The sequence below is a fragment of the Etheostoma spectabile genome, chromosome 5, assembly GCF_008692095.1.
Source record: "Etheostoma spectabile isolate EspeVRDwgs_2016 chromosome 5, UIUC_Espe_1.0, whole genome shotgun sequence".
Taxonomy (NCBI): domain Eukaryota; kingdom Metazoa; phylum Chordata; class Actinopteri; order Perciformes; family Percidae; genus Etheostoma; species Etheostoma spectabile.
The window spans coordinates 32,967,921-32,995,172 of record NC_045737.1 but is presented as its reverse complement, the minus strand read 5'-3'; the positions used below and the strand labels follow the sequence as shown (position 1 = coordinate 32,995,172).

The following is a 27,252-nucleotide window of genomic DNA, read 5'->3' as shown; positions in this document are numbered from 1 at the left end:
ACACACAAGGACAACGGATGACTGCTGTCTGAACTGCATGATGCCATATTAGATTTAGGTGACAGTCACTCATGGACCAATTCAGCCAATAAACTTAATGACCTCCCCACTGCTGGGCCTGAATTTTCTCCATTGACTTGGAATCTTAATTTCATTGCAGAAATATATGTATGTTGCTCAATCTAATTTACTCCAGTGATTTTGGAACACTGAGCACTTTTGTGCTTAGGCAAGCAAACCTTTCAGGGCTGGCCCGATACCCGCCGCCTGCCTTCATGTGGGAAGCTAAATCCTGTTTTATAGGGAGCATATAAAGGCGGCATTCTTCCATCGCTGGAGATGTATGTAGAAGGAGTTGCAGGTCTTAGGCTGGGCATTTTCCTCTCTAAAATAAGAGCAGGAGTCCGGTAATTCTGGAGCCCTTTGTTGTTGAATAGACAGAAGTGGTCCTAGCTGGTCAAGAGAACGCACGCTGGCTTATCTGCACTTATACAAGTTCATAACCAGGCAGAAAGATTGAACAAAGTACTATTTGGGGGGGATGCTTTGATGTGGGTCCCCCCCCAAAAAATGTGGGTGGTCTGCAGGCTTTTGTGGTATTTGAACATATGTATACATTCGCTAATTCTCACTCTTTCACACACTGTTCTTGATGCCTTACACAGCTCCTCGGGCCAAGTGTGATTTCACCAGGGCGGTCACAAGGAGTTTCTAGGGCAACCTCACAGAGGCCTTGTTCTAAAAATGGCCGCCATGGTTACTTTGAAAGCCAACCCTGGCCTCTTGAACATGCACAGAAAAGAACCCTGAGCACCACTCGGGGAGGGGAGTTGGGTGGACTGGGTGAGGGGGAAACCAGGCTCTTTAATAACTAGCACATGAGACATTGACGGTTTCATACCCACCCAAACCAGGAGTCATGGGAGGTGTGTGCGCGTGCATGTGTGTGTGTACCTGAACAGTAATAGCCCTGTATTCTGCGCTTGGCTAAATTAAAAGGGCATTTTTGGCGTGGGGGGCAGTTTTTCGGTGCCCAGACGATTGGACGGGGAAAGGCGAAACTCATTACTTACCCATCTGTCAGAGAGTGAGAGAGAAAGCGCTGTGGGAATGTGGATGGATGGAGGGAGGGAGGGAGGGAGGGAGGGACGCACGAAAGGGACTTGGAAGGGGAGAGAGTGAGAGTGTCCATTAAAGCAAAGGGAAAGCACAGCACTGCATACTTTTCCAACGAGGATAAGTCTTTTAAGACTATGTAGTTTTTTCATACTCCATGCGTTTTGAATTGAAAGAAAATATACATGTTAATTTTCCCTATGGGAAAAAGAAAGACATTTGCAAATGAATTACTTAATTAATTACTGCAGCTGCTTTTACGACTGTGTGTGTGTGTGTGTGTGTGTGTGTGTGTGTGTGTGTGTGTGTGTGTGTGTGTCTCAGAGGTTGATTTTTTTTTCCTTGAGCTCTGTCAGCCTCACATGTTTTTGATGTCTCTTCTCTCTCCCCTCTCTGGACCAGGGGCCACTCTTGAAACACAAGCTTATGTCTCTCTCACACACTCACACACCACACACACACACACACACACACACACACACACACCACACACACACACACCACACACACACACACACACACACACACACACACACACAACACACATATTTAAAAGCCTTTGCTCATTTGTATGTTGTTACACAGCAAAATAAGTTAGCTCTCTATTCTACAACCAGCTACACCATGTTAACCTTTTTGTCTCATTTAAGAGTGACTCAGTATATCTTTCTCTCACTCTCTTTATCGCTCACTCTCTTTCTCTCTCTCTCTCTCTCTCTCTCTCTCTCTCTCTCTCTCTCTCTCTCTCCCTCTCACAGCTGTAGACGTATAGGCTTTGAATACTGCAGATACAAGCGGCTGCCATAGTCGATCCACACCCCTGTTCTGTGGATATTGTTAACGAAACATGTGCTTCCTCTGCCAGCTGGCTTTCCGAATGGAAAAGCATATCTCCATGGCAATGTTCTGCAGTTCTGCACTGTTGGATATTTGCAGCCTCTTAGTTTTACAAAGTGATACAAGAACATTGCTATTTCAGTTTAGATGCTCTTTCAAATGTTATGAAGTGTTTCGGTGCTAATGGAGCTTTTTAATTTTGGATTGATAAAATCGTACCAGGCCTCAGTCAACTCGTGTAAAGGCTGTTTAAATGGGTTTCCGGACTGGAAACTGTCTTTTTTTTTTTTTTTTTTTTAACTGCTTTTGGGAGACTGCAGAGACCATTGAGAGCTTGTGGGTTTGGTTACTTTTCTACCCATCCCGAGGACATTATCAACACCATAGACATAAAGGATTGTGACCCCGTTTCACCTGCATTCACAGTGCACTCCTGAACCATCAAAGAGGAAGTAGAGCTACTTTGACTTGACCTCCATTCATCTCGCTTGTGCACCCCTCACCCCATTTCCATCTATATCCCATGATCCCACCATTCCTCCCCTGTCCCTTCCAGAAACTGCTTTGATATCTGCGATAATGCATGCTTGATATCGCAGCGTTGCGTGTGCTCACCCCTTTGATAAACGTATTTAAGAGATGTATGTCTTTGCCTGGTCCACATGCATTTCAGAGAGCTCTCCTGTGTACATCAATGCATTCATAAGCCACTCTTCATCTCTCCTAACCACTCCCATTATTAATAAATGCATGATCTCACGCAGCGGCTCAGTGTGTGCGTACATGTGTGTGTCTCTTTCATATGCTCATCAGTGTGTGTTTTAGGCCACTGCCGGGGACCCCGCCCTGCTCATTCATATTCATCCTCGCATAATAACTAGCCGCGCCTCCGGATAGCCCACTCAGCACGAGATCAAACATTATATTCAAACAAGGGGCTGTATAATTCATACTGCAACAGCCGTGCACACTGCTCACTTCCTCGTCTCTGTCTCAGTTCCTCTCGCAGTGGATCCCCAAACTGGCTTCCTGCGTCTAGATATCTGTCAAGCTCATTGACTCTCTCTCTCTCTCTCTCTCTCTCTCTCTCGGAGTCTCTGAGGAACAGTGGTCTGCAGCTGGTCCTGATCACGCTCTCATGATAAGAGAACAGGGGGCCTTCGCCAGGTGACTGTGTCTCACTGAGTCTGTTTCAAAGAGATCCATTCACTAATGTCATTTACTAAAGGGCACATTCAATGAGTTGATCAAGTCAACCAATTCTCATTTTTACAGATGTTTAGGCCAAACATCCAGTCGTTGGCTCTGCATGGGAACGATAGATGCCTGATATCGCGGTCATGTTTAATGACCGTTGGTTTAACTTCTGATCAAAGTTGCTCGGCTTGAAAGTTAACGACTAAGATGGCTGTATTAGTTTATTACTAAATGAGTAGTCTGGTTCAATGGATGTACATTGCTTCTACCTAAGGGCAACTCTCTGTATCCGGATGGTGCCGCCCAAGATAGTTGTTATTTGTTGAATTTCCCCTATCCCAGAATAGATAAGCGGTGTACCCAGACCAAACTCCAGCACCAACACTGTGCTGTGGAGATAAGTCTGGCAATGCAACATATGTTCAACAATGCAATTAAGTAGTATAGGGCTTCAACCAACAATTATTCTCAGTATTGATTAGTATGAGGATTATTTTCTCCAAATATCAATTAATCCTTTGTTGTATAATATGTCCCGTGAGCCCATTACAAGTCCACAGAGCCCAGATATTCAGTTAACGATCATTTAAGACAAAGCACATTTAAGAAAAATTTGCTGAAAGCAGTACATTTTTGGCATTTTTGCTTGAGAAAATATTTCAGTGATTAATCAAAGATTTCTAATTAAAGAGCTCCTTCTTGAAAATGAATTCTCTTTTCTCTCTTTTTCAGGTTTCCATCTCAGCGGCACAGTGACGGACCCGGCCACGCCCTCGACCCCAGAGCTCGTTTGCAGCGTCAGCGTCAGCTTCGACCGCTGCAAGATCACGGCGGTAACATGCACCTGTGGCAACAAAGACATCTTCTACTGCGCCCACGTAGTGGCACTGTCACTTTACAGAGTACGGAAGCCCGAGCAGGTCAAACTGCACCTGCCCATCTCAGAAACCCTGTTCCAGATGAGCAGAGACCAGCTGCAGAAGTTCGTCCAGTATCTGATTTCAGTCCACCACACCGAAGTGTTGCCTACCGCGCAGAAACTGGCTGATGAGATTCTGTCGCAGAACTCCGAGATCAACCAGGTCCATGGTGAGGGAAAGTGTGTATGTAAGTGAGTGTGGAAGGGTTGCGGGCAAGTTTAGGATCATGCAGTTGTGTGTGTGTGTGTGTGTGTGTGTGTGCATTTGTGTGCTCCTGCCTCTATATCCATGCATGTATTGACTGTGCGATGAAGGTAAAGTGTGGCAGGATCAATGTTACTCATTAGTGAGATCCAGACAGTAGAGGAGAGGCTGTGTGCTTCCAATCAACATTATAGACCAGTTATTTACCTTCTTAGAGCGAGAGAACAATACAGAAACAGAGACGAAGAGGTTAGCAGTGAGATAAAGAAAGGTGCATATCTCTTGTTATTGATACTGTACGATTTCTTTAACAAAAGAGGGAGAAACTGAATGTCAAACGACACCAAGACAAAGAAACCAGTGAAAACAGGCAACTGATGAAGATGTGAAAAAGCACACATTTGTTATTGTCAAACTGGTCGGAAGTAGTGATAGAAGAAGAAGGATGAAACTGGAAAAGAAGTACAAAATACAGGCATACAGAATCAGAATCAGAATCAGCTTTATTTGCCAGGTATGAGGACACACACGAGGAATTTTTCTTTGGAGCATTGTTGCTCACACTGTGCTTACACACATACAAAACAACCAAAACAAAAATATACACACTAATATATACACAATATATACATACTCTAAACAGAACAATATAGAGGCATGAGTGAACAAAGAGTTCAATGAAACTTATTTAAATATGGAGCATAGTGCAAGGATACTGGGATAAATAGTATTATGTTATTATATTACATTATGAACAGAATGAACATTATGGACAGTTCTGAAATAGGAAATGAGAATGATGAATAAATAACAAATAATACAGGAAAATAAATTAGAGTGAGGAATTTAAAGACAGAGGGGCGAAACTAGAAACTTCTGGGAATGGGGGGGCGACCTCTAGCTCACCCAGTAAGAGCGTGGGCCCCGATGTAGGCTGAGTCCTTTGCAGCGGTCCGGGTTCGAGTCCGACCTGCGGCCCTTTGCCGCGTGTCATCCCCCATCTCTCTCCCACCTTTCCCGTCTATCCACTGTCACAATTTAATAAAAAAAGGAAAACAATCCCAAGAAACCTCTGGGACTGGGCGTCAGATCTTCATCACAAAAAGGGCTGTGAAGTGTTTTCTTATTTATTATTTGACAGACTATTGATTTGTTGCCCGTCAATAATCCTGTAAAACTAAAATCACTTAGATTAAAGCATCTGACTGAATTACTCCTATCAAACTAACCTATGTGAGCATCTTTAGGTGCTGAATTATTTACGTTTATGCTTTTTAGAAATGCAGTCCTTATTTAATTTCTTCACTTTTTTGCATGCTATGAAAGCATGTTGTGCTGTCCTTGTAATTTGGGATTACAAAATCGATGTGTGTGTGCGGGATGGGCAATATTACTTTCTATGAAATTTGTTTAGCTTTGGGCTTACAAAATATGCTTAAAAGCAATGGAAAAAAACCTGAAATGAGGTCAAATTAGACCGATAAAGAAAAGGTTATGCATATATAAATATATAATGTATCTGCATGCATACATACAAAGAAGAAATGAAGCTGGACTTAATAAAACTCTACTATTTAAGTGTAGTGAATCTGAGCATTATTTATGCATCTGTATTATATACTGCATATGAGCATATACTGTTGCTAAATCATTCTATACCAGGAACACTGTGGCCTTCGCACATATAACATATTTGTGTGTCTGTGTGTGGGTGTGTAGGGGCCCCGGACCCCACGGCAGGAGCCAGTGTAGACGACGAGAACTGCTGGCATCTGGACGAGGAGCAGGTTCAGGAGCAAGTCAAGCTCTTCCTGTCGCAGGGAGGATACCACGGCTCGGGCAAGCAACTCAACCTGCTCTTTAGCAAGGTCGGGAACCAGCAACATTCATTCATCCACACACACACACAACATCACAACACACATACCAACCCTGACCGCCACAGGCACAGGCACGCAGTTCATCCTGCCCGTGTGCCTCCCTGCCTTTAGGTGTTCTCGTCTCTATACAAGAACACAAAAATGCAGTCTCACCCTAATCCTCCCCTCTGCATCCTGTTTATAAATCTTTTCTCTTTAGTGCACGTCGCTTCTATTCCCTTATGAAAAGAGGCCTTCTCTGTTCAAAGTAATCCCAGACCAAACAACTTACATATATTGGCATATACATTAAAAGGCAGACTGTCTCTAAGATAGAGCTAATTGCAGAAAGGAAGTGCAACATGAAGAGAGAGAATGAGGAATAGAAAGAGTAAAAGCTTACTCTACGTGCTGTTCTGTGCCCTCGATTACATGAGAGGTTCTCTCTGTTGCCTGGCAGAGCTAGGCCAACATTAATGTTGTGCGCTATGTAAAGAGCTAAGAACATTATCATCTATCCTGCCCGGCTTTTAGAATGCTTCTCGGCTTCATGCTTTTTGATGCCCGTTATATCCTATTCAGCACACACTCCCACTGACAGCCATATATACATCTGGTCCACTCACACACCCACGTTGAGAGTACACATTCATGTGTACACCGAGCTGCCCTCAAGTGATAAACCCACAATGTATGTGCATTTGTGTATGTATGCACTCCTGTGTCTTTGGCTTTCTCTCGGTGTGTGTTTGTGAAAACATCAGAATCAGAATAATTATTTAGTTGCAGTTGCTCACAGTCACATTCAAGGTCAAATAAGCGTAAGAGAAGAATATATCAATAAGTGTATAGAACATAGCTATAAGTAACCTATCTACAATAAGACATTAATAAATAATTAAACTTGTTGTCACTTACTCCTCTTACCATAGAGACAAAAAAAGCTTTTTTGTGCACACATCAATTTAAGAACAGTTAGGAATTAGTTTTTTTTTTTTTTTTTTTTTTTTTTTTTTACAACTTTTCACCAAAACATATTTTCCTATATTTTATATCCCCATGCACCAAAGGTTGTTTTCAGTCCCTGTTGCTCAGAAAATCTATTAGTAAGAGAAAGTGAAGAGAAAACGAAAAAAAATCAAATGCTGCTTATTCACTAGGAAGTCTTTTTCTAAATCAATTTTTCACACATATTTTTTTATTTTATTTTTGAAATCTGAGTTTCCCTATTTTTACATTTCTGGATTTGTGTTTCAAAAAGAATAAAGTTAAACAGGCCACTACTGACACTGAGATTTATCTACATACTTTGAAGTAACTGCAAAATAGATATATAACCCAAGCCAGTGGAAATGGGTCCTTTTTAATGCATGTTAGTCAAAAATTGTTAGAATGTGCCATCTGATGTGTATATGGACCTTTTTCAATTTCATTCAATATAACTTTATTGATTTCTGAAAGAGCAACAACCACAGCTCGCCGCACAAATCATACTTCTAGGAAAATAGGAAAAGATAAGCATACAGTAATCTAAAGAAATGTAATAATGTGGAATGGTAATATATACATTAATAAATAACTACATATCTAAAAACAATTTCAAATGATATAAAAGGTAATGAGGCCAACCAAAGCATAAAAGCACTTGAAACTTGAGTTGATTGCAGCTCACTGGATTATGGTCATTAATAAATTTCCATATGTGCATTTTGAATGTGCTTCTGTCATTTATTCAGTTCAATATAGTTCTGTCTTGTCCCCGAGTTATGATTGTGCCTTGGTATTACTGTGTGTGTCCGTGTGTTTATAGCTCTCTGTTTGTGTAAATGATGTGTGTGTGTGTGTGTGTGTGTGTGTGTGTGTGTCTGCGGGTGTGCTGACCATCCTCCCTGTCCCCTCCTCCTCCCCCCTCCCCCTCCCCCTCCCCCTGCAGGTGAGGGAGATGCTGAAGATGCGTGACTCCAATGGAGCGAGAATGTTAACACTGATCACAGAACAGTTCATGGCCGACCCTCGGCTGGCTCTGTGGAGACAGCAGGGCACCACCATGACCGACAAGTACAGACAGCTGTGGGACGAGCTAGGTGAGGGGGAAAAACACAACACACACACATAGATGCGCGCAAATGTGCACAAAGACACACAAAAAAACACACCTTTTCCCCCCAGTATGCACAGGCACGGACAGATTTAGCAAGGGGGGCGATCGAAACCCAGACGTTGAGACAAAGACACGCACGCATACACACACACACACACACACAAATACGAACATTTCTTCCCTCTGTTTGTTTATTTGTCTTATGTGTCCAAGACAGCTCACATAGACAGACAGACAGACAGACAGACACACACACACGCACACACACACACACACACACACACAACAAATACACCATTTCTTCCCTCTGTTTGTTTATTTGTCTTTTGTGTCCAAGACAGCTCACATAGACAGACACACACACACACACACACACACACACCACACACACACCACACACACACACACACACACACACACACACACACACACACACACACACTCTCTCCCTCATCACTGACAGCCCAGTCCCTAGCTTTCACTATGAATGCAGGTTTGGCAGAGTGTCTTTTGTGACTTACAATCCGTTTTAATGCAGCACACCGTGCCTCATTAAAACCCCAAATATTATGACCTCTGTAATCTTTTGAAACACTTCACATTATATATTTAGTTGATGTGACAGAGGGATGCTTGCCACGCAGTCATTTGGTTTGATACGGTGTGCAGTTCTTTTGACAGATGTACCGCACCTACAGCAAAACACACACTTCACCACAAACTACAAAACCAACAAGCCCATCACCAGGACGGCAGTCGTGTTGTCTCCTGTCTTTGTTGTTTTCCTCTAATGTCTCGGTCGATGTTGCTGCTTCTTCTGCTTCTGCTGCTCCTGCTGCCGCTGCTGTAGTTGATGATGATGATGTTCGTTTTCTCCCTTTGGTCTTGTTCTGCACTTTGTGAGGACAGCTCAGTGATCTCATCTGTTTCAATCCCACGTATTTTTGGAAGTGTGTGTACGGTCTCTTTGAAGTCCACACTTCAAACCCTTCTTCCCAAGTCCTTATCACTCCCCCTGATGTGTGGTGAATGCTGCCTCTCGGCGCCGCTCTCTCTCTCTCTTTCTCTCTCTCTCCCTCTCTTTTGTCTTTCTCTCTTTTGAGCTGCAGCTAGTGCTCTCCTCCAGACACAAAGACAAGCCTCATTCATTTGTCCTCACCCATGTCTCCTTGTCCAAATCATCCCCGCTCCCATTTCATTTTATATTTCCCCTTTTTTTGTTCTCCTCCTGTTCTGCACCTTTCATATTCCTTTTTCTCGATCTCTGTCCTTGTCTGCGTCCTTCCTCCCAAACTCTCTGTGCCTTTACACACATGCATTTACACACTGTAGAGTGTACATATCGCCAGCAGTCTTGAGAGTAAAATCCCCGAATGGGCCGCCATCCCCAGAGACACAGCCACTTTTCATATTCTGTTTGTTCCAATTTACTCCAAAATGATGTGTGTGCAGTCGGCGTTGCCTCGGGACTAGTTAAGTTCTCTGTTTTCACAGACTTTTGTATTCCAGTTCAAGATGGCGGCAGAATACAAAATGTGCACTAAAAGAAAGAGAAACAATATTATGAATGCTGCACATCTTTGAAAACTGCCTCCAGCTTTCAGTCTTGCATGCTAACTGTATTTAGGATTTTTTTTTTAAACCTCAAAAGACACATGCATGGTATGACTTGTTGCAGACATCATTATCAAAGGCTGGGAAGTAAGCTGAATGAAGTGTGTGTGTGTGTGTGTGTGTGTTGTGTGTGTGTGTGTGTGTGTTTTCTGTTTGCGTTGGTGTCCAGGTGCCCTATGGATGTGCATCGTACTGAACCCCCACTGCAAAGCAGAGCAGAAGTCCTCATGGTTGCGCCAGCTGCGCAGATGGAACAGCGTGGACGTCTGCCCCTGGGAGGACGGTAACCACGGCAACGAGCTGCCCAACCTCACCCACTCACTGCCTCAGGGTGCCCATGGCAACCAAGGTCAGAGATTGACAAGTTGTATATGTCTGTCAATGACATATTTCATTTGTAGTAATGTATCTCAAGGTGAGAGGCGCTACAGCGCATGGAGCATTTGTAAACATCAGGAGTGAAGCCTCTAAGCATAATTCTGCATGTCTTACTTTTTATTTTGCTTCTCTAAGGCTACTTTCCCACGTAGCACGGCTATTTTCATAAACGGACATTTCCGTTCATCTCCGTTTTCAAAAATAACATTGTGCACATAGCTGTTCATTTAAACGATACGCTGTCAAGAGCATGCCAAACCTGTAGGTGGCAGTGTAACGATGCTAGCCAATCAGAATCACGAAAATAGCAACAACAGCAACGAATCACTTCCTCGGCTGCCTAAACCTCCATTTGTCTCATTTTACATGCAAACGTGCAAAGGAAGATTCCCAAAATGTCCACTCTGGCCGGAGTTGTTTTTAGAAAGACTCGTTTTCAGAGGCCAGTTCTCCGTTGGCGTGTAAACGAAGGGAAACCTCCGTTATATAAAATAACCATGCACGTGTAAACAGGGATTGGGATGGAAGTTATTTTTCCATGTAGCTCACTCACTTTCAAAGCTTTCATACAGTTATCTGGGGAAAAAAACTGTAGAAGCCGATACAGGCGGGTGATCTTTTAGGTGATGGTTATGTTTGTTCATAGTAATTATGCAAATGTACAAACAAAAAAATGTTATTAATAGATGTTAAAATGCTCATGCATTTAAGAAAATAAAGCGACAAATGACCATGCATGTAGTCCTTGCCTGCCTTTTTTCAAGTCAAGCATTAAGTCCTCTCACATCTCCTTCAACTCTTCTTCTTCTGCTTCTTCTTCTTCTGCAGAGATGCGCCCCCACAGGACTGTGTTCACACGGGCCATTGAGGCCTGTGACCTGCACTGGCAGGACCGACACCTCCAGCACATTATCGCCAGCGACCTCTATGCCAACTACTGTTACCATGACAACCAGGAGGGCTCCCTCTTCGACACGCGCGGCTGGCCCTTGTGGCATGGTGAGTCCATGTGTATGTAGGTGTAATGTGAGCGCATGTGTCACTGTGGATGTGACGCATCTGGGACTGAGATTAGCCAATGGAAGGATACCGAAGAATGCGTTGGAGTCCAAACTCTGTCTTTTCCTCAGAACATGTCCCCACGGCCTGTGCCAGGGTGGACGCCCTGCGTTCGCACGGTTACCCAAGAGAAGCCCTCCGACTGGCCATCGCCGTGGTGAACACGTTACGACGGCAACAGCAGAGGCAACTGGAGCACTTCCGCCGACACAAAAAAGGTGAAGCTTTTCTTTTTTTATAAACAAGCTCTTTATTGTCAGAATATAAAATATGACCAAAACAAATACTTATTATACATACAAACCCTACAATCCTTCACCTATCCCAAACACACAGTAAAAACTCCATAATATAAGCTGGAGTTATTAATAAGACTTTTATTGCAGACTCAGGTCCATATAACACATTATTTATACATAAATAGTATAAATAAATGTTGTGTAGTTGTTGAAATAACTGCTTTCTTTCAATTCTGTCAATTCTTTATTAAATGTTTTATTCATTGACCTATTCAGTTCATATGTACTATATTTAATTGTTCATTTTCCTATTTAATAGTGTATGTTTTCAGCTGTTCTATTTGGTGAAGGCCATTAGCACTCTGTGCTAACTGTCCCTTTATCTGCTCTGTCTTGTCTCAGAGTTGCTCCATAAAGGCCATACCTCCATAACCAACATGGAGGGCTGGGTGGGACACCCCCTGGATCCCATCGGTACCCTGTTCAGCACCCTGACAGAGTCGGGACGAGGAGGAGAGGAGGGCTCCAACACCTGCTTAGACCTCTCAGGTACTCCTGACTTACAGTAACTGGCAGCCTGAATAAAACACATAAAACTCTATATAGCTCTGGTTTTATGGCGGCATATGAAAAAATACATTCTGAGCCAACACAAATCCAAAAAGATGATACTGTATGTTTTTTCTATGCTTTCTTGAACCACATACTTGTACTACTACTATACAACTCCTCACTAGGGGGGAGGAGGAAATAGGGCAGAGAGGACAATACATACATACATACATACATACATACATACATACATACATACATACATACATACATACATACACACAGTACACGTACATACATACACACAGTACACATACATACACATAGTACACATACATACATACATACATACATACATACACACAGTACAAATACAGACATACATACACGCACAGCTGGACTTAAATTCACACCTAGTCACTTTATCACTTTATCACTTCAATACTGGACTCAACACTGACACTTTAATAATAATTTATGGTCTTTTCTTTGTTTATTTGACAAATGTTCTTATTATTGTTATTTTGTTGTCTTTATACTGTCTTTTTTATCTATTTTTTAATTTCTTTTTCTCTTGCTAAAACTGCTGCTGGAATTTTCAATTTCCTTGTGGGAGTCATCCCAAAAGGATCAATAAAGAGAAGTCTACATCTAAGTCTAAGTCTATATGGTTTGATTTATATGGCATATGCTGTATAATAACATACTGTATACATGGGTAACTGCTTTTTGATTGTGATTTTGATTTTGGCTCCTACCGATCACAGAAACAAGAAATACAATTATATTGCACATTCCATTTTGCAAGTAAACTCTTATTTTGTCTTGGAATTCAAAGGGTTCACAGGGAAAAGTATTAAGGGACATTTCACAAGTCAAGGTTTTGATTGTTTTGTTCAACTGTTTCACTGTTTTTTGAGTTCAATAAATCCAAATCCAAAAGTCCATCAGCAATTGTGTTAAATAATTATGATTTCAGTATTGACCAAAATAATTGTCATTGTGATTTTTCTTTTTTTTTATTATCAAGCAGCTATTATCAAGCAGCTCTAACGTAACTACCACATACAATACAATATTATTACTACTATGACTACTATACTTATCAAAGACTATGTACGCAACATATACTTATACACAGAGGTTTTTAACATTTTTTTTTTTCCATCATGTTGTATAGAATTCACAGGGATTGCTTTTTAATATGGGATGACACAATACATTATTTACATTGACATCCCTGTCTTGTTTCTTGTCATTATAAGACATATTTTTGATGTCTTTCATATTTATTGACCATTAGCACACAAGTGTTACATACTTAAAGTGCCGATTCACCTTCAGTTGCTCGTCTTTCTGTATCTTATCGTGCCCTCCTCGTGTTTTCAATTCTTCTCTCCTACGCTCCGTGATCCCTCTGTCCTTCGTTGCCTCCTCTGCTCACAGAAATAGCCCGTTCCTCTGAGGTAGAGAAGGGAGCAGGGGAATGCTCCTGAGGCGTTTGGTCTTTATTTTGGATGGTCGTTGGGTTCAGACCTCAGCTGTGTGACTGACAGTGGTTTTCCATAGGACACATGCTCATTTAGGGTCTGAAACCTCAGAGAATAACACAGACATTGACTACCACTTCATGCCAGTTCCTTTGTCTCAGCTCCCTTTCTCCTCATCTAAGTTTTCTCTCTCTTCTTCACAGACTGCTCCAGTGTTGTAAGCCGAGCGGAGCTCCAGCGAATGCCCGTGCAGCGATTGCTAGGAGACGGCGAATCGTATGTGGCGCTGGCCGTGGAGACGGCTCTGATTGGCTTAGGCCAGCAGCGGGTGATGCCTGACGGGCTGTACGCTCAAGAGAAGGTGTGTCGCAACGAAGAGCAGCTATTGGCCAAGCTGCAGGAAGTGGAACTGGACGACTCCCTGGTCAAAATCTTCCGTAAACAGGCTGTCTTTCTGCTAGAGGGTGAGGGACATAACAGATCATATTCCACCCTTATGGTCCCGTTATTTCACTGCATCTCCCAGCAGTCACCACACATATGGACATATATAGACACACATCCCCTCTTTCTTCTCTCTCGCCCGACACATTCTTGCTAAAACAGGAAAAAACACATTGCGCTCACTCTCACTATTTATTATCCTTTCATTCTGTGGTGCAAATAGAGGCTGAGCTGCCCTGGGCCAGACCGAAATGAGCTCTTTACACAGTAACACCAGGGGTATTGTGTCAGCACACACATGCGTGCACTCAAAGCAGTGTGTACATTTACAGGACTGGGGCTGGAGCAGAATGAGGTTTGGCTATGGGAAAGAGGAGGAGGAGGAGGAGGAGGAGGTGGGCAGGAGGGGGAGAGGGACGGGGGAGGTGGCACATTCTGAAGGGCCCAGCCTAGTCAAACTCCACTCCAGTCCCCACCCAAAACCCCAGCCCCGCCCCTGCCCCTGCCCCGGCCCCGGCGCGACCACCCACCTCTGGCTCCGTTACTAATAGATCACCATGCTCCGAGGCCTCTGCGGGCCCCTGGAGGCTGCAGTCGCGCCACTGTGTGATGTGGTCTGTGGCTTAGGAGCCTGTTGGGGTTTAAAATAACCCACCAGAGACGAGGGGAAGTGCAGGAAGAGAGGGGGGGAGGGAATGGAGAGAGTGCGAGGAAAAGACATACACACACACAACCATATGGTTTCTGACGTCACAGCTTGTTTTAATGCCGCATGGCTTTGCCTCTTCCTGGAGGGGGATAAGTCACTCCTCAGTGTGCTATACAACAAGCACAACTCAATATACAACAATATGTTGTCTTTTTATACTGTATATATCATACTTACATACTTACATGGATTGACCTGATGAGACAGATAATTGTTTTATTGGTGAATATCTTCCACCTCTTTGTTCTGTCATTTAAAACGGCTCCCCTTTTTTTAGTGTGTGTGTTTTCTTTCTCTTTCGAGCAGCTGGTCCGTACTCTGGTCTTGGAGAGATCGTCCACAGAGAGAGTGTTCCCATGCACACCTTCGCCCGCTATCTCTTTACCTCTCTCCTACCTCACGACGCTGAACTGGCGTACAAAATTGCACTGAGAGCGATGCGGTAGGTCTCAAGTGGTGTGTGTGTGTGGTGTGTGTGTGTGTGTGTGTGTGTGTTGTGTGTGTGTGTGTGTGTGTGTGTGTGTGTGTGTGTGTGTGTGGTGTGTGTGTGTGTGTGTGTGTGTGTGTGTGTGTGTGTGTGTGTGTGTGTGTGTGGTGTGTTGCTGTAATCATTTTTCTGTGCACTACCTATACTTTATATATTTTTATATATTTTTTTTTATATTATTTCGTGTCACCACAGTAAAGGGGTTACTTCAATCTCGTTGCACAGGTACTGCACTTTCTATTCGATTATATGTCAAATCCTTGTAAATCACATTTTATTGTTTATTTTTTAATTAAGAAAATCCGCCCAAGTTTGGGCTAATGGAGCCTTTAAAAAAAATTTTTTTAAACTCTCCAACATTGGCTGGTTGCTCACAAAATCATAATCATCTGACTGTAACCAGACTCTACATTGCTTCTTTAGTAATTTCTGTAGATTTCACTCAGATTTTTAGTTTTTATCCACCTTACACATTCAGATTTGTCCAGATTTTGGAACTCAAATGTCTGATATTGTGACGCCAACTTAAGTAACTTCAACATTACAAGATGTGTGTATCTCTCCTTATTTGTGCAGATTAGTGCATACTCTCTCTTTAGTGCATACTCTGAATTATGGTTATTATCAGAGGATTTAAGGGATGCAAGGACAGTAAAAATATAGAGCATTTTGTCCGTGTTTTTTTATGTGAGCATGTGTCTTTGTGTGTAGTTTGGGGGTCTTGTCTTGTCCGTGGGTCTGACTGCGTGTTTGTCCACGTGATCTCGCTATATTAAGCTCCTGTGTGTATTCATCTGTGGACAATGTGTACATGTGTATGTGTGTTAATCAGTCTGCGCTGCTGTGTTTTGATGTTGTGACTAGTGGGAGCTGGATCAGTGAATATTAATTACATTAATGAGAGTGTAATTAGTGTGGCTGTAATGAGGAGGAAGCGCACACACACACACACACACACACACACACATGCGCAGGGCCAACAGGGAGAGGGCAGTGTGGGAAAGATGTTTGTTGTGTTTCTACAAAGCTTCTCAGAGTCAATCACTGAGAAACTGGCAAATGATTAGAGAATGAATGAGAAGTGCGTTTTTTTTGACCCGGCTTGTACCATCGTGTGTCACAGTCGGACAAACGGAGAACAAAAGGACAACACTTCATTCACGCTTGCCTCCCGTTAACCATTTAGGAGGTGTCAGGAATTGAAATAATGTGCTTTCAACACCAAAAACAACATGGTTGGCTTTCTCATTGAGGGGCTGTGTGGTTTCAAGGTTGCGCATCCAACCGCTGTGTGTCCCCTCTTTGTAAACCAAAGTCCCAAACCTGTTTTCCCTGAGTCAGCCTTTCCCCTCGCTACTTCCCTTCACCTTCCCCATTTCCTCCCTTCACATCCTCCAACCTCACTCCTGTGGTGTGAAACCAGCGATTTAGAATAATATGGCCACTTATGGGTGCTCCTGGGAGCCAGGTGTGTCTACTCAGCACATAATGAATGTGTGTAATGTAGCGTAGTGTAATATGATAGCATATACCTCCCTGCTCCCATGGGACGGCGGACAGTTAAATATAGAGGAGGAGGTAAAGGAACCAAGGCTATTTTAATGGACCCATTATAACCCTATCATTGATACAGGGAGAGAGAGAGAAAGTCTAGCTTTCTTGCTCATTCACACACACACACACACACACACACACACACACACACACACACACACACACCTTATTCACATTCCCCTTCTTTCTCTATTTCTCTTCTCCCTTCACAGTTGCTCTCTCAACCAACTTTTCTCCTTTTATGCAAGGAAGTCTGCCTTCGTACACAAGTGCCTGTCCAGTATTTTAAAGTGTGTGTGTGTGTGTGTGTGTGTGTGTGTGTGTGTGTGTGTTTATGTGCTGCGTATGACATTCATTAAAGCGTGCGAGAGCAGCATATGCCGTGAAATGGCTTGGTGTGAGCGGCCAACACAAAAACAGATGAGCTGCCTACTGGCTCATGGGCTGCCCAGAATTTGACTGCAGCTACAGAAGAAGAAGCCTGCTGCCTTTCCAGGAACTGTACTTATCGCAACCCTTTGGAAGCCTAGGGGACAAATCCCTGCCGCCTGTTATTTCTCTATGAGACACGAGTCTAAAAAGTAAAAGCACAACATAAAATGCACTTAAAGTAAAAAGTGAAAGTACGCATAATAGCCACTATGCTTTGTATATGGAACCCAGATCTGAAATGTTTCTAGTAACTATCAAATAAATATAGCGGATTGAAAAACACATTATCTACCTCTGAAATTTAGTGGAGTTATAGCGAAAGAGAAGCATTAAGTGGAAATCCTACAATCCTCGGTGCTCATGGAACTTGTTCGACACCTCTTGGAAAACAAAAGAAGTGGTCCAAACTGAAAAAAAAGAGGCCATTTTGATTTTGCTAGATTACCGATAAATTGTTATTTTTGAGATTTCACCAGACAGCGAGGACTTTCTGATGAGGTACTTGCCGTGCTTCGCCCAACGCCGATGTCATTTCAAGCATCCGAGGCACTTAGAGAGGAGTGGACTAAAATTAGGGGTTACATTCCGGGTCTTGTGTGACTTGATCCCTCCTGTCAAGCATTATTTGGGTTTCCAACTTGGAGTTTGTGTATAGAGTGCAGGTCGTGCAGCGGATGTGACACTTAACGGATAGATGTGTGCTTGATAGATTATGAAAGTAAAGGGTGTTTACAGTCGGCGGGGGGAAAGGAACATGAGGTAGAGAGGTCAGTTGTCATGGTGATGCTGACCAGAACTCCCACAGGGCCTCGGGATTTAGGTAAAACCTGAATAGACTGCTTTTTATCAACGTCTCGTTCGTTATTCTTTGTTTCACTTGATTTGTGTGTATTGGAATTTTATCTGTTAAGATGCAATTCAGTGTCTATGTTCTACTTACTATTCTACGTACAATCTGTTGAAGCCATTTCTATGGAAATAATCTATTGAGTTTATTTTTGTAATATCTGACAAAACCTGTGTTTAAAATAGAACGTAGAAATTGGAGTTTACCAGTGACCTGGAATAATGTAATTTGATTGGCTGCTAGATGTAGTATAAAAGAAATAGTACCCTGGGAAACAGCCAGAAGCCACTGGACCTTGGAGCAACACAGTCTTTTGACCTACACGCAATTACAGTTAATTTATAAGAAAGGTCAAGATCCTAAGTTTTTGTATTTTATGTTTTGATATTTTTTAAACGATCAGACGAAGAACTTTGGATTCAAGACTTTTATTAAGTTACTGAGTACAAAAGAACTTTTGAAGTCCTAGGCTAGTGAGTCGGCTTGTAGCACTCACACAATCCAAATCTAATTAAACAACAATGTTGTTCCTAAACAGCTTATTACCCAACTGGGTCCACGGATTCTGTCTCCCATGGTCCCTTGCAGACTCCCTCCACATTGTCACCCTTGCATATTTCTGCTATGATAAGTATTGCTGTGTCGCTTTCAGATGTGACAGGGTGCTACGGTGCTACGGTGCCACAGGATCCGTTTGACACTGGAGCCCAGACACAGAGGAATTAATTGCCTCTCCCAGCTCACTGTTGAGTTATACAACATTGATAGTTCACAGTTATACCCAGCTATGGCAGTGCTGTAAAGAAATATGAGTTTAATTTGATTTTTTTAAGCACACTTGGCATTGAGTTGAGAGTTTGTATAGTGTTATTGCACAGGGATTATTATCATTTTGATAACCGTTGTGCGCTGCAGGCGCTTGATTGGGAACGCATATACCGTACTTGTGCTGAGATTGAATGTTTCAGAGCAGTCCATTAGGATTTTTTTCATCATTATTTTTTGTTGTTGTTGTTGCTTGTTTCTTATTGAACAATCGCCCCGTATGGGTTTCCTCTCAACACTTTAAAGAGGTTATTTTTCAGCAACCCAGGCCTCTCAAGCTCCTATCCAATGGAGGCCTCTGGCTCTCTGGTGAAAACCAAACAAAGACAGGAATGTTGATGAGGCCTCCATCTTTACCCAGGGAACTCTTTTTTTTTTTTTTTTTTTTTGCTTTGCTACACCCCAGGAATCTTCCATAAGGCCCCAATGTGGTGGAAGCTTTTAGCAGCTCTTTAGATGTGTGTGTGGAATGAACCCGGCTGTTGCAATAAGGCTTCCAACATCTCCATTTTACACCAAGTGTCGACGCTCACACTCGCACGCATCTCGACTGGGGTTTTTTTTGTCGCCTTTTTTTTCTGTCTCTGCCAGGGACGAGCCACGCTTGTGCCCTTTGGGCAAAAACTGAGTGAAGAGGAAGAGTTTGTTTTTTGTACATACCTTCACTCGGGTGGCAACAGAATCACATGCACTTTGCTCTGAAATTGAAACTGGCATTTAGCATCACATTGCTTTTACTGGACTGCTTTGATGTGTTTTCAAAAGGGCAGGTGTGTGTGTGAGCGTGTGTGACCGTGTGTGTGCATCCATGCTTGTGGGTGCAGGCTCCTTTTCATTCATGTGTGTCGGGATTTGTTTGATGTGTGTCCAGTCTTACGGGGCTGAAAGGTGAATTCCTTAATTTCCCCACGGAGTCAATTAGCTTTGTGATTGGCTGAGAGAAGGCCAGGTTGCGCTGTCTTCTGAAGGAAAGAAGACCTTTGAAACTGAGGTGGGAGCGGAGGGAAGAGAAGTGAAGCAGAATAGGAGATGAGCCGGCCACGGTGGTAATGGTGGTGGTGCTCATGGTTCTGGTGAAGTCTTGGTTCTGTCAGTGTCATTCTAATGAGAGAGAGACTAGTGAAGCCCCTTCATCCTCTAGCAGGTGTTGCACCGTTCCGACTTCATTATGACCAATTAGAGTGAAGGAAATACTAATTATACCTTGGTTTCTAGGTGATTAAATACTAGGTTGGAAGTAAATTACAGGGATAGGCTAACTGTAATCCCCCTGTGATCACTAAAAACATTTTCATTTTGAAGTCACTGTCAGAACATCCTAATGAAGACTTTTTCTGTCCGGACAGTATTTCTGTCTGTCTGATTTCACTGGGATTTTGAGGATTCGTGGACCTTTTATGTATCTCATCCTCTAAATTTTTATTCACTCCATTTCTCCGGCACTTTGTCTTATTTATCCCGACCTTATTCTTTTTCGTTCTCGGGTCAATGCTCATTTAACACCTCGCGTTGTCTCCCCGCCGACTGAAATTGTAGTTTTTCTGAGTCGAAGTTGAAAATGTAAAAAAAAAACGTTTTAGCAACGTTACGGTCGTCTTTTTTTTCACCCTTTTGTGTCTTTCCTCCGACGAGTTTGTCATTTTTTCCAACGTTTGTCGACTTTTTCTGAGCCTTTTGAAATTTTCGTGTTTTTTTTCCCCCAAAATGTAACGCTGGTGTTGTCCTCCCGGGTCAAAATGGACAACAATTTGACATTTTTGTCCCTTTTTCAGACTTTTTTAAGTTTTCACTAACACCACCTTACTACCACTAGTTTTACAGTACCCTATACATGGTAAATAACCCTCATTTATATAGAATTATAACTAATATTTGAGTTTAAAAAAACCCAGAAATTATGAATATTTTGACTAATAGTTAAGATCAGAGGAATGAAAGTGATCAGTTGTATTTGTGAAGAGCCTTGTAAGGAATCCAGTCTATTTTTTTGTGGTAATTTGGTTAAAAAGAAACCCATATTTTACATATAGACATTTTTTAAAGGGGTCTAATTTGACCTGAGGACAACAGGAGGGTTAAAACTTTTATTTATTAATTTAGTTATTTTTTACATTTTTCTTAATTTTTTCGACATCTTTTCACATTTTAGTCACATTTATTGACACTTTTTTTTAAAAGTTCTTTTACCAATTGTTTTCTCTCTCCAAATGCTATAAAATATAAACTAAAACACTCAAACTGAATTAAAACAGTGAACTGATTATTTATTTAACTAGAGAGGAGCGTTGTTGGGAACCATCCACATTACGTTTTTGGACGATTTGTCTGAAAAAAAACACAAAATTTCGGATATAGAACTTTTTGGATAGGGGTCAGATTGGACCCGAAGACAACAGGAGGGTTAATATAATCACTTGAAGAACTTTTTTTATATCATGTATTTAATTACAGTAAATTGTTTTCTACAGAATAGCATTACTCGGATCTCATTTTCTGTCCGTTTCTCCGTCAGGTTGCCGGTGTTGGAGTCGACGGCCTCGTCCGGTGACCTGTCACGACCCCACCACATCGTGTCCGTGGTGCCCAACCGTTACCCGCGCTGGTTCACCCTGAGCCACATAGAGTCTCAGCAGTGTGAGCTGGCCTCCACCATGCTTACTGCTGCCAAAGGTGCGTAGATATGCTTGCAAACACACACAGGAACAGACACAAAGACACATTTTACACAGAAAACGGTCTATGCTGCTCAGTGTGAGTGAGGACTCTCGGATAGTATTAGCATTAACACACAGATCCTGCAACCACACACTCCTAGTCTAAAGCATTCCTGTGTTCACGTCCTCTCTAGGTGACAGTCGCAGGCTGGAGACGGTCCTGGAATCCATCCAGAAAAACATTCACTCCTCGTCTCACATCTTCAAACTGGCTCAAGATGCGTTCAAGATCGCCACTCTAATGGACAGCCTGCCTGACATCACACTTCTCAAAGTCTCTCTGGAGCTGGGACTGCAGGTATGAAAAAAATGGGTACTGCTGTATATTTACTGAGACCTTTTTTTTTTTTTAAGGAGGTTGTCAGGTTGTAAAGTTTCATGTGGGTGCACATCAGGTTTGGCCAGTTTTAAGGTTGAATGATATCCAAAACAAGACAAATAACATAACATACATCCCTTTGTTATGTAGGTGTGATAATGATATTTTAACCTTATCTAGTTTCTCTAGGGTCCCTTTTTCTCTTGAAACAGCTGTAAAACTGAAAACTTGTATTATTGCCATTTGATCATTTTTGTACAGTAAAATCTTACAGATATTGAGGATGAACTCTGCTGTTCATGCAGCAATCGTTCACTTATATTGAGATTTGTTGCGTCCATGGAAGGACTTTATTTTTGTGTTCGTGAAACTTATAAAATGTTGTCTTGGAAAATTGGAAAACATCGTGAGGGAATAGTATTTGCTCTACACACTCATTCCTGTTAAATAGCTCTATGTTCCATGGCCATTATACGACCATGCAGCGTGATCACCAAGCCTCATGACTCCCATGAGGTGACTACCATACCATTACAGCTCCAACTATGTGTATCCTTTAGCTTTCTGAGAATGCTAACATGTCTGGATGTGGGGACAAGGGTTGCAGATGACAACATTCATATTTCCTGGCGTCTTGATTTGTGCACTTTAGGCACACTTGGAGAGTTGATGTTGGACACAAATATTTGAACATACAGTACATTTTTCCTTGCAGTCATTGTTTTTTTGATTGTGCGCTAGACTGATTGTGTAATTAGATTTTACACAGAAATTGTAAGAAAGAAAAAAGGGGTGGAAGGCATTGTTTAATAGTTATTTGACAAAAGTGGTAAACATTTCTACTGTAACAGCGAGCTACAGCAATCAGAGACATCAGTATTGTGGGCAGTGTTGTACTTTTCTATGACATCACAAATCATATATATATATATATATATATATATATATAGCACACACACAATGTAATCTGAAAACTGCTGCCCTGGTTGAAAAAATCAATGCAACTGATCTCAGCTGGTATTCTGTCTATAATGGAGTGCAATGGAAATTTCTAAGTGACCCCAAACTTTTGACCGTAGTGTATATATATGTATATATATATATATATATATATATATATATATGTGTATATATATATATATATATATATATATATATATATATATATATATATGTACAGTATGTACTGTATATATATTTCTTTTCTTAAAAAAAGGTTGATTTCATACAGACTTGCGACTTCATTAACCATTGTTCTTGTAGCTCGTTGTAATTCTATCTGGGATGGTTAAGACAAAAAAAATCCTGAATGGGATTTTTTTAGTTCAGTACACTCTGTTCAGCTTTATAAGAACGGTAGAGATATTTTAGTTTTCCTGTGCAGCTTGTTCCAAGTTTATTGTTGTTTTAAAGTAGTTTCTCTACAACTCGCCAGCCATCCCCTCTTTCTTTTCCATGTTCCTCAGGTGATGAGAATAACTCTGTCCACATTAAACTGGAGGAGGAGAGAGATGGTGCGCTGGTTAGTCACGTGTGCCACTGAAGTGGGTAAGTGCCACTTCCATGTTTCCGTTTGATTGTTTTCCAGATGTACCTGATCTAATTACTTAATCTTCCAACTTTCCCTTTATTCCGTCCCATATGTGTCTGCCAGGTGTGTACGCACTGGACAGCATCATGCAGAGCTGGTTCACCCTCTTCACCCCCACAGAAGCCACCAGTATCGTGGCCACCACCGTCATGTCCAACAGCACCATCGTCCGCCTCCACCTGGACTGCCACCAGCAGGAGAACCTGGCCTCATCCGCCCGCACCCTCGCCCTGCAGTGTGCCATGAAGGACCCCAGAACTGTGCCCTCTCTGCTCTTACACTCTGTGAAAAGGACCACATTGCCTTCGAGACAGCCTACCAGATTGTACTGGACGCGGCGGCGACAGGGATGAGCTACACACAGCTGTTCACAATAGCACGCTACATGGAACACCGGGGTTACCCGATGAGGGCGTACAAGCTGGCGACGTTAGCCATGGCTCATCTGAACCTCAGTTACAACCAGGACACGCACCCAGCCATCAACGACGTGCTCTGGGCCTGCGCGCTCAGCCACTCGCTGGGGAAGAACGAGCTTGCCGCCGTCATCCCCCTGGTGGTCAAGAGCGTGAAGTGCGCCACCGTTCTCTCGGACATTTTGCGGAGGTGCACGCTGACCACGCCGGGCATGGTGTCGGCGCTGCACAGCCGCAGGAACTCTGGGAAGCTGATGTCCCTGGACAAGGCGCCGCTAAGGCAGCTGCTGGACGCAACCATCGGGGCCTACATCAACACCACGCACTCGCGGCTCACACACATCAGCCCGCGCCACTACAGCGAGTTCATCGAGTTCCTGGGCAAGGCCCGGGAGACTTTTATGATGGCCCATGACGGACACATTCAGTTCACCCAGTTCATAGACAACCTGAAACAGATCTACAAGGGCAAAAAGAAACTAATGATGCTGGTGAGGGAGAGGTTTGGCTGAGGGTGAGGCTGGGGGTCGCCAAATACTCCCCCCCCACACTCTAGTACTTTTCTATTAACTTGAGTCTGCCTTTTGAACTTCTTTTGGACTTAATAAAACGGAGAAGTAAAAAGAGGGATGTGACTTGTAGAATGAAGCAAAAAGAGAAAGGAAAAGATGACAAAAAAATCAACAGAGCCACACGCGGTATTATTGTTCTTGCTGTTGTTATTGTTATAAACATTATTACTATTATTATTATTAATAATATTATTACTACTATGTGTACAGAAGTGTTTTTATTTTTCAGAAGAGAGGAAATTTGTCACGTTGTGAATGTTGTGTGTATTTCTCTACATGTGTGCGAGAGGAAAATGAAAGTGAAATGGCTTTTTTTTTTTTTTTTAATTTTTGTTCTTTGTATTTGTATGATTTAAAGCATCCTTCTTTCCCCCTTTTTCAGTGTACCATTGAGTTATATGTTGTCAATTGGCTGAAGAGCCTTCTTCAATATCGCTCGTGTAAAAACATAAAAAAAAAAAACAAGAAGAAGAAGAAGAAAAAACTACGTCTCGGCATCCTCAAAGAGAAACTAAGGCTTTAAATTACACAGAGCACCTCCCTCTGTCCAGGCCCTCACCAGTGGGTGCTGGGCAGCACTGCACACCTTAGCTCGGCTCGGCTCGCTCGGCACAGCTTGGGTTAGCACTGACAGAAAGCCGCCATCAGCAGTTCTTTAGACAGCAGTAGCAGCAGCAGCACTTGAGCAGATATTAGTTTTCTCTGGGTCCCAGGCATTAGCTTCATTACACACAACAATGCTCTTAGCTAACTTGTGTTGTTGTTATTGTTGTAATCCTCCTCGCCTCCATAATGAGTCGTACCTGTTTTAGACCGAGGACAGTATGCAGGTGCTACAGTGATGGCACATTACATAAAGATAATGAGTATTATTGTTACATTAATGGAATGGAAGTGTGATTTTCAACCGCCCAAGTTTGACTAAATAACCGTTTTAGTTGGATTTTTTTTTGTTTTTGTTGGTCAAAGTAGATACCCAGAGGGAGACGACTACCTCACGATACGGTATTAAACCTGCTCCCATTTATTTTTGTTGCTATCGTGATACGTATCATCTATGATAGCTGATTAGTCCTTGGTGAGACCAAGGTTGCGAGGAGATGTGGAGTCAGATTACTGCTGAGGGTTTCTGCGCCCGGCTCTGCTGTACGTCACTGCCCCGGCATCGGTACTTACACCCCGAAACGAATTGGCTTGAACGCGCCTCTCAGAAGTGTCAGTATGTCAGTCCCATCTCATCTCCAAAAGCCACCATTGTACGGTATTTTCAGACTAGGCCAGTGTCATTTCCCTCTCTGCATGTGAATCATAGAAATTAGACTTTCTACTGTTAAAGTTCATTGTGTGGAACCTTCAGTAATTGTCAACCAGAACGTTCTCAGGGATTTCTCTACACAGGAAAAAAAGGCGGAACAAATGAACGACTGACTACAGGAAAAAGACAAAAACATGACACAACGTGAGCGAGCATTTATTGTACTCTGTATATATGCCATAGTATATGTCTGAATATGGAGGATCTGAAAGTATATGTTAACTAATTTATACAGAGTATTCTATGTAATGTGAAATACTTGAAGCCGCTGTAGTTTGCGCTCTTTCTCTTGCTCTCCTTCTCTCTTTTGTCTTCTCTTTTTGCTCTTTTGTTGAAAACGGAACATATCAGAAGGACTAGACTAACCTTGTTGATGGCTTTTTGGACTCTCAAGGCCTCATGTGTTCATACTTGAGACGCTGGATCCTGTCAGAAATGCAGGTTGAGTCAAATTGGTGATGTGCGGAGAAAAACGTTGTTCATTCCTGCTGACTAAAGCATTGAAAAGGGGGTGGAGGTAGACTACTTCAGGCCATTGGTCGATAAATGTTTGATAACCCAATACAGGACTTAATTATGCATGCAAACTGTTGCACTAGCCTAGTTTTCCATAGGATCCTATGGGAAAAAAACTTTAATGTGCTTTATACAGGAGCTAATTGGAGATGAATCTGGTTAAAATCGTGTATGTGTCCAGCCTTACATGCATTTAGGGCGTCTCTTGGCTGAAGTCAGCCTCATGTTGCATTACTATAACCCTTGTCAGAGTAAGTTAAGAGTTGTGCAACTCAACAAGACTCACATTGATAATTATGCACAGGTTCAATCTAGCTAAGATTAATAAAAAAAAACACAAGTCTCCTCAGTTCTCCCTTTTCATTCACCGCAGAATTTCCAGTGTCTCCTCTGCAATGTTCAGCTGTCCTATCATTACTTGCCTTTTTACCTTCTTTATATGTCTCGATTTTTCTTTTTTCTGTGCATCTTTTTATATCTTGTGTTGATTAAAGATAAAAGCAGCCTTTTCTCTTGCCTTGTCTTAACGCTTTAAAGTAACCAAACAGGAGATCTATCTAACAACCAAACGCGTTCTAAGAGGTGAGAGACAACCCACCTTGGTCCCAGCTTTAGTGTCCTTAATTAGTAAGTGAATGGCTGTGTAACTCATGCTTTAACAAAGCAATTCCTCACGTGTGTTTGGTGAAAAAAATACATTGTCCAGTGTCTCTTGTTCTCTTCAGAAACAATTTCCTCTGAGTCTTTCTAGCTTTTTTTTTTTTTTTTTTTTTTCTTGTTTGTTTGTGTAGGAATCTTCTGCTCTCCCATTTTATTTATTACAAGGACCCATGTATACATGCTTATGAAATTAAGATTTGATACACCAATATCAATTTATTTATGTAACTAAATCACTGTTTTATAATCTTGTTAATGAGTCAATAATTGATTTCTTTTCTTTTT

The 27,252-nt window shown here is 42.2% G+C and overlaps 1 protein-coding gene across 1 annotated transcript in view; it reads left to right on the top strand.

Moving 5' to 3' along the window:
* Window positions 1-26,815, top strand: part of LOC116689595 (zinc finger SWIM domain-containing protein 6) — a 48,617-nt gene extending 21,802 nt beyond the window's left edge. The window contains 14 exon segments of the mRNA XM_032516143.1: window positions 3,883-4,239; window positions 5,994-6,142; window positions 8,067-8,217; window positions 10,018-10,197; window positions 11,055-11,225; window positions 11,357-11,503; window positions 11,927-12,073; window positions 13,770-14,030; window positions 15,026-15,161; window positions 21,377-21,534; window positions 21,713-21,876; window positions 23,364-23,445; window positions 23,552-23,740; window positions 23,743-26,815. Of these exon segments, the coding sequence (XP_032372034.1) occupies window positions 3,883-4,239; window positions 5,994-6,142; window positions 8,067-8,217; window positions 10,018-10,197; window positions 11,055-11,225; window positions 11,357-11,503; window positions 11,927-12,073; window positions 13,770-14,030; window positions 15,026-15,161; window positions 21,377-21,534; window positions 21,713-21,876; window positions 23,364-23,445; window positions 23,552-23,740; window positions 23,743-24,416 (2,966 nt within the window). The 3' untranslated portion in view covers window positions 24,417-26,815.
* Window positions 26,816-27,252: the final 437 nt, after the last annotated feature.